The 14882-nt window shown below is 44.2% G+C and overlaps 2 protein-coding genes across 8 annotated transcripts in view; one reads left to right on the top strand and one right to left on the bottom strand.

Annotated features, from left to right (window-relative positions):
• The window catches only part of Smg7 (SMG7 nonsense mediated mRNA decay factor), a 63847-nt gene extending 56120 nt beyond the window's left edge, over positions 1-7727 (top strand). For 4 of the 7 annotated variants that reach the window (XM_021177737.2, XM_021177439.2, XM_021177581.2 and 1 more), the window contains 7 exons: positions 263-634; positions 1294-1443; positions 3119-3199; positions 3507-3666; positions 4204-4374; positions 4495-4640; positions 5344-7727. In XM_021177737.2, the coding sequence (XP_021033396.1) occupies positions 263-634; positions 1294-1443; positions 3119-3199; positions 3507-3666; positions 4204-4374; positions 4495-4640; positions 5344-5457 (1194 nt within the window). In that variant the 3' untranslated portion in view covers positions 5458-7727. The remainder of the gene's footprint in view (positions 1-262; positions 635-1293; positions 1444-3118; positions 3200-3506; positions 3667-4203; positions 4375-4494; positions 4641-5343) is intronic. The other 3 variants (XM_021177809.2, XM_021177892.2, XM_021177656.2) reach the window with 1 other exon arrangement.
• A 740-nt stretch (positions 7728-8467) lies between these two features.
• The window catches only part of Ncf2 (neutrophil cytosolic factor 2), a 38273-nt gene continuing 31858 nt past the window's right edge, over positions 8468-14882 (bottom strand). Inside the window, exons 12-16 of the mRNA XM_021165728.1 lie at positions 13283-13308; positions 12697-12848; positions 12442-12553; positions 11450-11627; positions 8468-8714 (exon numbers count right to left, since the gene is read on the bottom strand). Of these exons, the coding sequence (XP_021021387.1) occupies positions 8602-8714; positions 11450-11627; positions 12442-12553; positions 12697-12848; positions 13283-13308 (581 nt within the window). The 3' untranslated portion in view covers positions 8468-8601. The remainder of the gene's footprint in view (positions 8715-11449; positions 11628-12441; positions 12554-12696; positions 12849-13282; positions 13309-14882) is intronic.

The raw sequence follows: 14882 nt of genomic DNA, 5'->3' as shown, positions 1-14882 counted from the left end.
TTAAGGTTTAAGGTGAATGTGATACCAGTTTTAAATGTCATACTCTTGTTGCACTTGGAACAGAAGAGGGAACACATCCTATCTTCTGTACACATTCATTAAACTTCTGAAATAATTGAATTGAAAAAAGATGGGAGTTCAAAGTCCTTGTCTTCTCAGAATTCTCTGAATACGTATAGAAGCTACATTTTTGCCTAGAGTATTAACTGTCAATGAGATTGCAGTTTATCTTCATCTGGTTGACAGGCGCCTCTTTTTTTAGTATCAACAGGCAGATGCCTCCAAACAGCTGTGGAATCCCCCTCAGGTTCAAAGCCCACTAGGGAAAATTATGCCTGTGAAACAGTCCTACTACCTTCAGACCCAAGACCCTATAAAACTGTTTGAGCCGTCATTGCAACCTCCTGTAATACAGCAGCAGCCTCTAGAGAAAAAAATGAAGCCTTTCCCCATGGAGCCATATAACCATAATCCCTCAGAAGTCAAGGTCCCAGAGTTCTACTGGGATTCTTCCTACAGCATGGCTGATAACAGAGCAGTAATGGCTCAGCAACCAAATATGGACCGCAGGAGCAAACGGTCACCTGGAGTCTTCCGTCCAGAACAGGATCCTGTGCCCAGGATGCCATTTGAGGTATGTGTCCTTTCCCATCACCAGGTTCTGTGGAGACCATCATCAGTCTGTGGTTGCATACCTTAAGGATATCTCAGACACACACAGCTTTTTAAGTTGATACATAAAACAGGAATACATGTTTATGAGACGTAAACATTATAAAGACTTGGCCTCTTCAAACCCATGTGTTTGGAGAAGAGTTCAATACTGAACTGTTATTACTGAGCTGTACTGGGCTGGAAGAAAAATTACCTGATGGCATTGTGATAGAGAATTCTGAGAAGAGCTCCTTAGTTGGGTGTCATCTAAATTTGAAAATAGGTCTCGTGGGTATTTAAATAAATTATGTGGAACAAAGTCAGTTATCTTCTTGCTTGTTGCTCAAGAGAAACAGGTGCATAAGGTTGGAAGCACTGTTGTCTGTGCTAATTACTCACTAGTTGCATTCACGACTATGTCCTGCTCTGTTGGTAGTCTTACTCTTCTGTGTCTCTGTCTTCCTTCACTTTTGGCCATGACACCTTTCATTTGTATTTCAGCCTTTTCCTCTGTGTGCTACGTCACAGTTATGTCTCTACCCTCGCCTTTAGTCATGTTATCTGACTAACCAGTCACGCTGCTGTTCTTATGTGCTTTTGTCCCTAATTGCATCTCACAGTGATCCTTTCTGTCACTAGGACCCCAAGAGCTCCCCTCTGCTTCCTCCGGACCTGTTAAAGAGTCTGGCTGCCTTGGAGGAAGAGGAAGAGCTGATCTTTTCTAACCCTCCTGATCTTTACCCAGCTCTGCTGGGTCCTCTCGCCTCTCTTCCTGGACGAAGCCTCTTTGTATGTATTTGACATAATTCTGCTTCTTGCTCTAACCACACAGCTTCTTTTCTGAGGTTTTTATAATACTTGTATAGGTGAGCTCTTCTTTCTGGGGCTTTCCCCTGTATAGAAATATAAAGTATGTTTCTGTATTGCTTAAAATTAATCTGATAATGTAGTAGAGCACAGCCAATTAGTACGGGCTCTAGTACCCTCAAATTAGAGAGTCATAGCCTGGATTCACGTCAGTCAGAAAATGTCTTAGACTGTCTGCCCATACTCTAGGTGATGCTAGTAAATTAACTTCCTTTTCAGGTAGTATATACACCTAGACTCAAATACCAGATATTGGATAGTATATTTAAAGAGTTTTTTTTTTTTTTTTTAATTCTCAAATGTATAGCAAATATTAAAGGAAACACATCATGAATGTTTGAATTGATTAATTAAATTGTTTGGTTCACTGGACCCTAAAAGAGCCCTGGTCTAAATTCAGAATTGGAATTGTAAAACAAAATGGATAAAAATGGAGAAACTGTTCGGAAAAAGGATTTAAGATTATAAATGAGTGGCTATGAATGTAAATAATCAGGATAATATAGAATAAAATGAAATGATTGGTTACTGATTCTGTTTGAAACCAGCCTTGTAGAGCACAGGCTGCAGAATGTCATTCTGTATGCTCAGTGGTATTTATATCATTGTAACTGAGGGCTTGGGATGTAAACCTCCCCACTGCATCCACACATACACATCTTAAAACAACTTAAAAAGATTTTTGAGTTTTTATTTCTAGCTTTTTCTTTCCTGTAAATATAGAGCAATAAACCATAGAGTCAGAAAAAATAGCTGCCATTCCTAGTACTTGAGTTTGCCTGGGCGAGTTAGCAGTAGAGGCTTCCTTCCTTCCTTCCCTGAGGGCAGAGGCCTAGGAGCCACGCAGCTCAGCTGGGGTAGTTGCTGCTGCAGATGTGCCTTTGTGTCCACTCACTCTTCTGCTCCTACCCATTTGCATGGAACTGGCCATGATAGAAAAAATGGGACCTTTTCACGTGTTTCTTGGTTTTTTTGTTTGTATGTTTGTTTGTTTTTTGCTTGCTTGCTTGCTTTAAAAAAAAATATCCTTTCCTATACTTAACATAGTTGATAATGTAATGTATATGAAAGTACTTTCCATGTAGTGGGTGTTCAGCAAATTATTAAACTGCTATCTATTAACAGCAAACATTATATCCAGCTTTCTCTCCCCTGCCCCCAACCCCAGTAACTTTCTTAGGACAATTAAATAGAAAATCAACTTAGTATATCACGAAGGCAGCTGCTTTAGAAAACATGAAAACAAAACCAGCTATCAAAATGGATTTGAAAGGCTTCATAAAGTCAATAATGTTTTAACATTTTGGAGAGTAAAACCTGCTAGGATAATTTGCCCTTAGGGAATTCCTGAGGGTCATATCCAAAAACCAAACCTGGTTCCTGTCAGCATCTCTGCACTAGACCAGATAAACCCAGAAAAGAAGGTTCTGACAACTGGCACTTAGTGGAGTCATTGTATTATCAGAGTGAACATACTATTAACCTTTCCTAAGTCCTCTACTGTGGGACAGATAGACACATGTTTGTTTAAGTGTTAGTTTTTAACTTGAAAGTAGAAGAAATAACCTTTTTTTCCTTCCTCTACCTGGGACTGCAGAAATCCTTATTGGAGAAGCCTTCTGAGCTCATGTCACATTCATCATCTTTCCTGTCCCTCACTGGGTTCTCTGTCAATCAGGTAAGCAAACTTAAGACTTTCGTTTTATGTGTATTGTAGACTGGTTTCTCTCTGATGGGGGCACACTAGTAACCTGTATATCACAAGCTTGAACCTTTTAAATTTCTCATCGATACTCAGTTTCTTAGAGCTTGGTTGACTTTTTTTTTTTAATGGCCTCAGATCGATAGTTTACATAGAGCAAAATACAAAGTGAAAGAAAGACATGAAAGTGAAAGAAGTTAAAGTCTTGGAGTTTGTCTTACTGAGAACCTTATAGGTCTGCTGAGCATCCATGAACATGACTTTCTTAAATCTAATCTTTCAGGAAAGATATCCAAACAGCAGTATGTTCAATGAAGTGTATGGGAAAAACCTGACAACCAGCTCCAAGGCAGAACTGAACCCCTCAGTCGCCTCCCAGGAAACATCACTGTACTCCCTTTTTGAAGGGACCCCATGGTCTCCATCTCTTCCTGCCAGTTCAGGTATCAACTCTAATACTTAGATTATAAAACTTGCCTTTCCTGTACATCCAGATAGACTAAAGATTAGGCAGATTCTATAATTAGAAAGTTTTTTATATTATCATATATTGTTTCTCTTTTGGGATATTTTGGGGACTTTTTATGTGTTTGCCCGTGTGCCACGTGTGTGCAGTGCCCATTGGGGCCAGAAGAGGGCGTTGGACCCCTGGGGTTGGAGGTGGAGGTGATTCTGAGTTACCATGAGGCTTCTGTCCTGTGGGAGAGCACCCAATACTTGTAACTGCAAAGCCATCTCTCCAGACTCCTTTTATTTCAGCTTTATAAAGTCTTAATTTATAATGATTCTTAGGATCCAAGGTACAGTCAGGCACAACAGTGATCAGACAGACTGCTTCATGGTCTTTATTTGGCCTTTCTCCAAAACCTTCTTACAGTGCTTTCATTCAAATTTTGACTACCACATCTGAAGAAAATGTTAGTTCTTGGTTTGGCGAGGGAAACCCCTATTTATGTTCATACATTGCTATTATTCAACAGATCATTCAACACCAGCCAGCCAGTCTCCTCATTCCTCTAACCCAAGCAGCCTGCCCAGTTCTCCTCCAACGCATAACCATAATTCTGCTCCATTCTCTAATTTTGGACCCATTGGGACTCCAGATAACAGGGATAGGCGGCCTGCAGATAGGTGGAAAACTGATAAACCAGGTGAGATCCACATTTCTTTATCTACCAGGCCAAGGGGAGTGACTTGCTCTGATTTTGCCTGAAGTTTGATATTTGGCACTTACAAAACATTTTTTATTCTTACCTATTGTTATCTCTTAGCCATGGGTGGTTTTGGTGTTGATTATCTCTCAGCAACGTCATCATCTGAGAGCAGTTGGCATCAGGCTAGCACTCCAAGTGGCACCTGGACAGGCCACGGCCCCTCCATGGAGGATTCCTCTGCTGTCCTCATGGAAAGCCTAAAGGTGAGTGGACACGAGGCTCCTGCTGCAGCAGTGTCTCTGCTTTTATCCCAGATTGTGAGGCGTCTTGAGTGTGTTATCAGGGCATCCAAAATGCTAGAGCATTTAGTTGCATCCTAATGTTAAATCCTGTTAAGTTTGAGTTTAGCCTTATTTGACTTACTAAGAGTATGTAAGCCGGGTGGTGGTGGCGCACGCCTTTAATCCCAGCACTTGGGAGGCAGAGGCAGGCGGATTTCTGAGTCTGGTCTACCAAGTGAGTTCCAGGACAGCCAGGACTATACAGAGAAGCACTGTCTCGAAAAACAAAACAAACAAAAAAAGAGTATGTAATTGTAAATGTTTTGTTTGCAGAAAACCTTATATTAAACTTACTGTCATGCCATATGAAGTTGACTTAAAACATAGTTTGGGCTGGACATGTTGGTGCATGTAATTACAGAAGAGTGGTCAGAGTAAGAGGAATAACCCTGGCTTGGGGTTTAAAAAGCTGTAATTTCACTGTTCATAGTGTCAAAATTATCTTAGTTAGGAACTATCTAGTCTTGAGAGTTTGATGACTTTTGGTTAGAGCTGAGTTGATTGGCATTTAGAATGGATTTAAAGGACATATTTGTCTTTATGGGTGGCTGAGATTTAAAACAAATTCCTGTCAGACAGCCAAAGCATTTGCCCTCTGCTGACAAGTTTTGGGGCTGTTTTTCAGTCTATCTGGTCCAGTTCCATGATGCATCCTGGGCCCTCCGCTCTGGAGCAGTTGTTAATGCAGCAGAAGCAGAAACAGCAGCGGGGACAAGGTGCCATGAACCCTCCACACTGAGGCCACAAGGAGCAACCCAGGGAATGAAGGCTCCATAAACCATGGCATGTTGGGTTTGCAGAACTGGCCCACACAGTCTCTGCAGGTGGCAGCCCTCTTGTCTGTTTCTTGCTGTCGAGAGGGTGTAAGTGTTCCACCAGCCCGCTGAGTGTGCACGAAATGTTCGCAGTGCAACAAAAAGAAAAAACCATCAGGAACTCTCGTTCCCCCGGGGCTTTCCGGAGGGAGAGAGGAGCTGCTGTTTGTCCCACTCGGTTACTGATAGCACGCCTCTCACCTTCTCCACCGCGCATGTCCCCAACACGTGGGAAGTGGAAGCTGAGAAGGGAAGGCAGATGGGAGAAGCCAGTAGGAACTTCTCAGTCCTTTTTTCCTCTTTGGGGAATAAAATAGGAATCCATTATGAGTGCTTTGCTGACTGAGAATGTAGTTGAAATTATTCTTAAACATCTTTTATTATTACTCTCAGTAGCAAAATATCACACTGAATTCTTCCATACACAGGCGTATTTCTAGTCAGTGTGGAGCAAAGACAGTCCCATTTGCTGCTCCTGTGAGAGGTCGGTGGTGACAGGACAGGGAACTGACCTCTTAAGCCAGTGGGAGTGTTTCATAGGGAGGGTACAAGGCCTCTTAGAAGGTTCTGGGAGAGGCCTTCCTCCAGCCTGGAAACTCCAGCAGGAAATGCCCTTCACTCTGTAGGTGCTCGAGCCCCAGTCGAGGATGCAGTGTGGGTAGTGCTGCTGGCCTAGACCAGCAGATGGCTGCTGTACGATTTCAAACTCATGTGGTTGGTTCCTACACTTTACAGTAGCGTAGCAAGCAGTCTCAGAAGGCAGGCTAGTCCATTCATGGCCTGGAACCCATTTTAATAGGTGGATGCTTTCAGTGTGGTTCTTTTTGTTGAGTTGGTTTTTTGTGTCCCCATCTGCTTCCCAGCCTCTTGCATCAGTCTCCACCCTTTAGCCATATGCTGTACCGTAGTCATTGTTTTCTCCCTACCGTGTACAACATCTCGCCAAGAAACAGCAGCATGGGGCCAGCACTTGGGGCCCAAAAGCCAGTCTGAAGAGGAAGGAAGCAAGCAGCAGTGCGAGCATCACTGCAGAGGAGCCGGGCTCTGCCCAGTCACGGGCTCCTGGCCTTCACCTCGAGGATGAAGTTGAAGGCCACAGGGACAGATGCACACTGTGCACAGAAGAAAACACAGCAGATGCCACTTTGGAGAGGGCAAGAGAAAGGAATAAACTCTATTTGATATTTATATTAGGAGGAAAGAGGACTGAAGATGTTCTGTGTAGGAACAGAAGAACGGACAGCATTTCTGTTAGTCATTTCCTGGAAAAGTAATATTTTAATGGGAAATTATGGAAACAATCTAAATGTCCAATTGCTGTGCTAGGGTAGGGATTATTTTCTGGGAGGTGTGTGTATGTGTGTGTGCACGTGTGTGTGTGTGTGTGTGTGTCCCACACATGGCTATCGACTCTCCCAGAGGGCAAGGGCTAAGTGTGGGAATTAGTGTGGAGCTTAGCTGAAGGACAGCTGTAGAGCAAAGCACATCCAGGAGCCCCAGGTGTCACTGGGGTCTGGGCAGCCCCAAAATGAGATGGGGTAAGGTATTGCTCATTGCTCTTCAGAAAGAGTGCTTGAAGCCCCAGGCTTACTCTAGTGCTCTTTTAGTTTGACATGGTATTTGGATTTTTTTTTTCTTTCTTTTTTTGTTTGTTTTTTTGGGTTTTGGTTTTTGTTTTGTTTTGTTTTTGAAAGGTCTGAAAGTGAAACCCTTCACTAAATGGCAAAAGAAACTGTCTGTGCTGCTCCAGTCCCTCCCTGTGTCCATCTTTGTCCTCTCCCTGTCCCTTCCCTGCTACCCAGTTTGTGTATGTAAGCTCTGCATTCAGACAGCTGCAGCATTCCGAGGTTGGAAATGTCGCTGATTCTTGCACCTTAGACCAGCCAACAGGTTTACCAGTTCCCTCCCTGCAGTACCCACTTCCCAGCTATAGCCCCAGTCTGCATGAGAATTTGGTGTTTGGAATGTTTATGACTCTCTCGGGGCGGGGTTCCTCGCCTTGCCATCCTCACTGTGGGGTAATGAAGAAGGGGAGGAGAATCTTTATCAACTGGTTTTGTGTAATAAACTTTCGTGTTTTGTTTTGATTTGATTTGATTTGGGGTTGTTTTCCCCCCCTGTCTGTCTGTCTGTGCAAGATCTGCAGCTGCTGAAATCAGCTTTGCCTTTAATTAAACCGTGTTCTCTCCAACCAGATCTGTGTGTAGAGGATTTATTCTACCTTAAAGGATATAGCAGTAAAAATACAGCTTAGAACTTCAACTGCTCACTTGTCAGCAAGAAACAAAAATGGCCACAACTGGGTAGGCTTGGGGTTGGGTTTTGCTTTTCTTAGCATCCAGTGACTTGTTCTAGAAATGCTAGCTTAAAATGTCTGCCATAGCTGGACAGTGGTGGCTCACGCCTTTAATCCCAGCACTTGGGAGGCAGAGGCATCCTCAGGCCTATGAAAGTACTGAATCTGATGAAAGCCAACAGTGATGGCTGTTGGCGGGTGGGGGGGGGGGGGTTTCTCTTCCTGTTTGTCCCGGGTTTCCAAAGGCATAATAAATGTCCATCTGAGGGACGGGAAGGGCTATCATTCTAAGAGTTTCATTCTCCTTGGGACTGGATGTTGTACTTCATGGGAACCTGAGTCAGTCTGCCTTTAATGCAGCTTAAGTTTTTTAATGAGTTGTCTGTGTATGCCTTCAGGATTACATATAAATTTGCTTTAAGCTTCTGGAACCCAAGCAATTAATAAAGGAACTGTTAGACTTGGACACTGGGTTTCCTGTTTTCCCAGCAGAAAGGTGTGCCCATTGGTGTGCAGCTCTGGGAATTCTTAAGTAAATTCACGTAGCCAGCACACACTCAAACCTTCATTTCCCTTGCAAAAAATTTGTCCCCCCCTCCTCCATCTGTAAGAAAATCTTCTGAGTTGTCATATTGCCATGTGGCAGGTTCAATTTTAATAGGGAAATGGTAAGTTAGTCCACATTTCCAAACTGATGTGTCTGTATAGCGCACAGCAGAGATGGGTAAGTCTTGCCAGGGAAAAAACAATCCTTTTCTTCAGCTTTGAGATCCTAGACTTCTCTGGGAATGCCTTCCAAATTCTTGGCTGCACATCCTTCAACAAAAGCCTTAGGGAAAATGCCAACTTTCCCTTTACACTCTCCTTCCAGCCATTCTTCATTCACTGATAAAAAGCAAAATATACACTGATTACTAAAAACAGGAAAGATTGTACCATCTTGAGTGGTCCATTGACCCCATTAGTCATCCCCTGTTCCCATTTATGGTAGCAAAATAACTGGAAAGTAATTTGAATATCAGACTGACCATCTAACGGGGTTCTGTTGTAGATGTAATAAATACACAGTAAAATGTAGGATGAATAAGACTGAACATGAATCCTCAGGTCATAATTTTTTTTTAAGCAGTTTTATCTGAGCTCTGCTAGAATTCATTTTGATAACATGAAAGGGCATGGTGGTGAGTGCCATAAGGTTCATCAAGGCCTTAAAAATTGGAGCTAGTGATAGGTTTAGTACATTTGTAAAAAATATGCATTATAATAGCTATTTTAGGCTTTTAATGAAATACTTTTAATAGCAGGCACTGTTATTAAATATAAACTTAGGTCTCGCAGTAACTCAGTTACAGCTATTGTCTCCATTTTTACTAAGGACAGGGCTATACAGAGAGTTTAGTCATTCGTCGAATTGAACCACATACGTTCATTATATTATCTAGACAGACCGCAGAGCATTCAGAAGTTATCTTTGGGTATTAGAACCTTCCTGCCTTCAGAAGTTATGCGGTTGGGCAGGGCATAGTGGTACACACATTTAATCCCAGCATTTGGAAAACAGAAGCAGGTAGATTTCTTGAGTTCCAGGTCAACCAGGGCTACATAATGAAACCCTGTCTTAAAAAATAAAAACACTATTGCATATGCCAGAAAGATTTTGCTGAAGGGACCCTGTTATAGCTGTCTTGTATGGGGCTATGCCAGTGCCTGACAAATACAGAAGTGGATGCTCACAGTCATCTATAAGATGGCACACAGGGCCCCCAATGGAGAAGCTAGAGAAAGTACCCAAGGAGCTGAAGGGGTCTGCAACCCTATAGGTGGAACAACAATATGAACTAACCAGTATCCCCAGAGCTCGTATTTCTAGCTGCATATGTAGCAGAAGATGGCCTAGTCAGCCATCACTGGGAAAGGCCCCTTGGTATCGCAAACTTTATATGCCCTAGTACCAGGGAATGCCAGGGCCAAGAAGCGGGAGTGGGTGGGGAGGGGAGCAGGGCGGGGGGAGGGCATAGGGGACTTTCGGGATAGCACTTGAAATGTATATAAAGAAAGTAATAAATACAATAAAAACAAAGATGAATAGTGTGGGAGTGTGAGTAGGCATTAGTTCTCCCCAGCTTTTCTCTGGAGACAAGTGCAAACCACTATCTTCATGTTTCCTGTTTGTAGGTGGGTATGGGTTGGAAGCATCTTGTTTGCCTGGGTTTTAAGAACATCTTAGCCAATGTCTGTCTGCAGAGAATCCCAGCAAGTCACAAACACATTAAAGTTTAGGAAATACTTCATAAATGGAACAAACCATTCGTGACTGTTGGGAGCAGTTGAACTCACAGCTTCATGTATGGCGAATTCTGTCTCCCATAGTTATCTTGAGTTCCCAGCTTAAACCCAGGACTTCCATGAGTCATGGGATAGTGTCTATGAAAGGTTTTTCTTGTATCACAAAGTGGTGCAGAGTTCTTAAGCCTAATCCTTACTGATTTCCCAATTTCCTTTGAAAGAAAACTTTTTCTCTACTCTCTCCAGATAAGCTTCAAATCTCACGTGGTCTATTGAAATCACTTACTCTAATCAGCTGTATACAACTATGCATTACTTTTTTTAGATTTATTTTATGTATAGGAGTACAGTGTAGCTGTCTTCAGACACCCAGCAGAAGGCATCAGATCCCATTACAGATGGTTGTGAGCCACCATGTGGTTGCTGGGAATTGAACTCAGGACCTCTGGAAGAGCAGTCAGTGCTCTAAACTGTGGGCCATCTCTGCAGCCCCTGCTACTTTGCATTACTGTTGCTCAGCATCCTTAAACAGATAGAAAACTAAGACTCCCCTGAGTTACAGCAGTGCCTCCTGAGCAGTTAGACCAGGATCACCTGGGAACTGCTTAGAAGTGCAGATGACCTAGACTCTGCGAGATCTGATCCAAAAAACTTACCCCGTCAAAGGATGCTTAGGCATAATGAACTTTGAGAATCACCAAAGACTTCTTCAGTGACTGCTTCACTTTTGTGTGGGGAAGAGATTGGTGTGTGTGTGTGTGTGTGTACAAGTGAGAGTGCACATGCATATGTTGTATGAGCCTCTGCACACACAAGGGTCAGGACAAGTTGAGTGTCCTACTCTATCTGTTGTTCCTTTAACATGGACTCTCACTAAAGCAGCAAGCCCCACCAAGCAGCCTGTCTCTGCTCTCAGAGCGCTGGAGTTAGAGGTATAAATGGTGGCCACACCCAGATTTTCACATGGATGGTTACCCTTCCTGCCCATGTCACCGTGTAATCCCTAGGTTCCTAATAGTCAGGTAAGTCACTGACAATTGGCTGCCTCTGCAGCAGAATGGGCCTCCCCTTCTCTCTGGAAAGTACTTGATGGTTTCTAGCAGAGACAGAATAATTCCAGCCAGTTACATTCTGGAACAGTCAGTATGTTGTCGTCATTTTGTGCCTAGTAAAGTCAAGCACAGGAGAAAGCCACACACTTGCTTTTGCTTCCTCTTACCAAAATCTAGGAAGTCAGTTGAAACCATTGGCTAAGAGTTGTTTTCCTTTGTCTGCCCTTTGGTTTTGCTGATACATGCATGCCTCTGGTTCTGTGGCCTTGGGGTAGCACTTACCATGTGACAGTACCAGGATTACATCTCCTTCCACAAATTCCAGGTCTTCTGGCTGGGCAGCCTCATAACTGAAGATTGCTACCACCTGGGTCCCCTCCTTAGGCTGAGGCTCTGTAGTCTGCTTATTGGCATCAGAGCTGTCCCTTTGCTTGGGTTCATCAATAAGACCTTGATCACCCTGAAATGGTAAAGGGCCTGTTAAATTTGCTCATTCATAGCCAGCAAATATTGAGAACCACTAAAGGAAGCAATTGAGGCTCAATACTTCCCTATAGGCCTAACACATTCTATGAATACTGAATGTTTGGGTAAATGAAAGCAAAATGTGTGCAGAGCCCTATGTAGCCTTAAATTGCCTTACATAATAAACCTTAACAACAGACCCAGGGTAGAATAGGCATTGTTCTTTTCAGATTGGGAAATAATTTGAGCCACAAATAAATGGCAGTCTGTGATATAAATTCAGCTAGTTTTTATCATATTGGGGGGGGGGGCAAATCAGAGGACAACTTGCACAAGTCACTTCTACTATGTGGGTTCCGGGCTCAAGTCATCAGGCCAGACAGCAAATGGCTATTCCTACTGATCATTCTCCTGTCCTTAACTAAGCTGGGCATTGAATTCACCCCTTTTCCATAGCACAAGCACTAAAGATCTATCTCAAACCTACTGAGACAGCTTTCCTAAGAGCTAGCTCTAAGTAGTTCTGATACTCTAAAGCTTCAGGGCTCTTGAGGAGCTCAGGGCTGCCTGGAAGTCCTATTTCTTGGTGTAGCTTCATGCCAGTCCTTGACCCAGTCAGTCTAGTGGAGGCAGCTGTAGGCTTGCTGTGCACTTCTGGGTCCCACTCATCCGAAGTCCTCAATAACTGCTATCCGATGCCTGCTATAACTGGATGAGCCTGTAAGCCACAATGTCCCCATCACAAAGCCAGTGTGTGACATGCAGGAGATGTTAGAAATGGCCTTAGGTGCCCGGCTCCCTCCACTCACCACTGTATGCTCACACCAAAGAGTCAGGCAGTAGTTTTTCACTTGGCCCCAGGCGTCCTTCATGCTTTCTTCCGACAGGAGCAGAAGCTGGGGGCTGTCCCGACGCTGGTAGCTGGTAGGGATGATGAGTAAGGACCAAGGCAGAAAGCATCAATACAGAAAACATCCCATAGCCAGTCCTCTGTATCATACAAGACCCACCCCATCATCCACCCCTGCTGCAGCATCCCCAGCTCCCGGCTTCATGGGGTTTACCTCAGTTTAGTGTGTTCTGGCGAGAGCTCCAGCTTCTTAGACACCATGTTCCGAAGCTGGCTGAAGGGGAGGCCGAGCTGCGTCTCCATGACCACTGTGTATTTGTAATGCACCTTGAGCATGTAAGGCATAGGCACGCTGAGTTTCACTTCCTGAGGCAGGAGGAAGGGAAGACTACCTTAGCGGCTGAGGTTGTTGACAGCATCCTGGACCACCACAGCCTTCCACCACTTTGTGTATGGGCACCAGGAGTGCCCCAGGGAAAAGGGGGATGTTTAATAAACAGCTGGTTTTTACCAGTTAATAATAAATCTAATACGTTAAAAAAATCAATATACAACTGTATATTAATAAACAGCCCATTTCTGCATTCCCTGAGAGGTCTTCAAGGGCTCCAATCCAACACACTGAGACAGAAGTTTCTACTGAGCTATGTGCTCAGCTAGGGGCTAGGATGACGTGTATAGATGGAGAGCCAGGTAGCAACTGGTTCAACCCTTTCATTGATATTCCATATTCTAAGAGATACCCCACGCTAGACAAGCCATGCTCACTCATCTCCACTTGGAAACAAGGAAAAACTTACCTTGGGCTCTTCTTTTTGCTTGTGGCCTAAATGGAAAAGGAGATGGTAAATGAACACTCATAGTGGCACCTGCCACCCACAATGCCCATCTCCCTACCCTTTAACATCCGGGGTGGATCTAGAGGAGCACAGAGAGCACAAATGTGTGAGCAGAGCTGGTGTCTGCTTCCAGGGAACTGCAGGTAGGTAACTATGAGGACTGGCTCAAAGGCCAGCTAAGCCCGGAGGATCCAAGACAGACAGAGGGAAGACAGACGTGTGATAGCCCCAGGCCCCAGGCAGAAGCACCAGGAAGATGATTACCATTTCATGGCCCTGTTTTGTGTATGTTTATGGTCTAAAGTGCACAATTTGTTAGCACAGCAGTATGTGTATAAGAGAAGTCTGAGACTGTTTACTACTGAGGATGTAAGAACCTCTCTGTGCAACTGATTATTCGAATCCCTTGGGAACTTTTGCTAACATCAGTCAAAGGCCTAGGAGCCTGGTACTCCAACCTTTTCAGTGTGTGTCCTCCAGACAGAAAAGGTAAGAAAAAAACTATGAGGGACACTGGCTGGGGCCACCGAGGCATTTACATGTGGAGTAGGTGATATCTATCAAGGGCAGATGATCTGGATGAGATGTGCACTCTGTAGGCAGAAGCCATGCTTGTTCCCAGGGGACTTCTATCCAGGTAGGCTCGATCATGGATCTCTACCTTATATTTAAGTGGCTCTCAGGGGAGGAGGGGTAGAGAAGAATCCAAATACATGAAGTAAAATGTAAGTAGCTGATGTGTTGTTTCCATTTAAAATGTTTGTCTTACTGTGTGCATGTGATGCAAGGGCACATGCCCTGACATGCACCGAGGCCAGAGTCCAGCTCCTTTGTGGTGTTGATTCTCCAGTTCCTGTTTTATGGAGGCCCTGTGAATGCACTCAGGCCACAAGGACTGTGCAGCAAGCGTCTTTGACTGTGGAGCCACCTGGCTGGCCCAGAGCTGCTGGGTTTAAGTGAAAAGTGTTGTGGCACTCAGTGTACCCCACCTCCAATTTCTCTGTAGGTCTGCAGCTTTCCAAATAAGTATGCAGGGGAGGGCCACCAAAGCAGTTTTTGGTCATCAGGTGGTTGTGCACAGGATGACTCTGTCATCTACACGAGAATCTGCTGAAGCTCACCAGGAACAAAGAGTCATCATTTTCCCACCCCAGATTATGAGAAGTCCTTCTGGGAAGATCTCCCATCCATACCATCCAGTGGTCCTTTGTTCAAGCCCTGGGGGCTCTGCTCTGCAGACATGTGCAACTCAGTGGTTTGACAAGAGCTGAGGTGTGAAAATGTGCTTGCTGCAGCCTTTTTCCTCCCACTGGCTTTAGGTAGTTAGCAAAGGATCACCTGGTGACTGCTCTGATGATGGCCACTGGTGGCCCCTTTACCTGCACTCATTTCTAAGCAGGTGAGGGCAGGGCACTGCCATCGTGTTTCAGTGGGATGATGGATGGTGCAGGCAAGACAGGGCTCTGGGGAAATGTAGTCATAAAGCAAGGTGCATGCTGGGTAAAACAAGGAGCATGCTAGGTAAAGCAAGGTGCATGCTGGGTAAAACAAGGAGCATGCT

Source organism: Mus caroli, chromosome 1 (genome assembly GCF_900094665.2).
Source record: "Mus caroli chromosome 1, CAROLI_EIJ_v1.1, whole genome shotgun sequence".
Taxonomy (NCBI): domain Eukaryota; kingdom Metazoa; phylum Chordata; class Mammalia; order Rodentia; family Muridae; genus Mus; species Mus caroli.
Note: the sequence above shows the minus strand (reverse complement) of the source record. Positions and strands in the feature narration are given on the sequence as shown.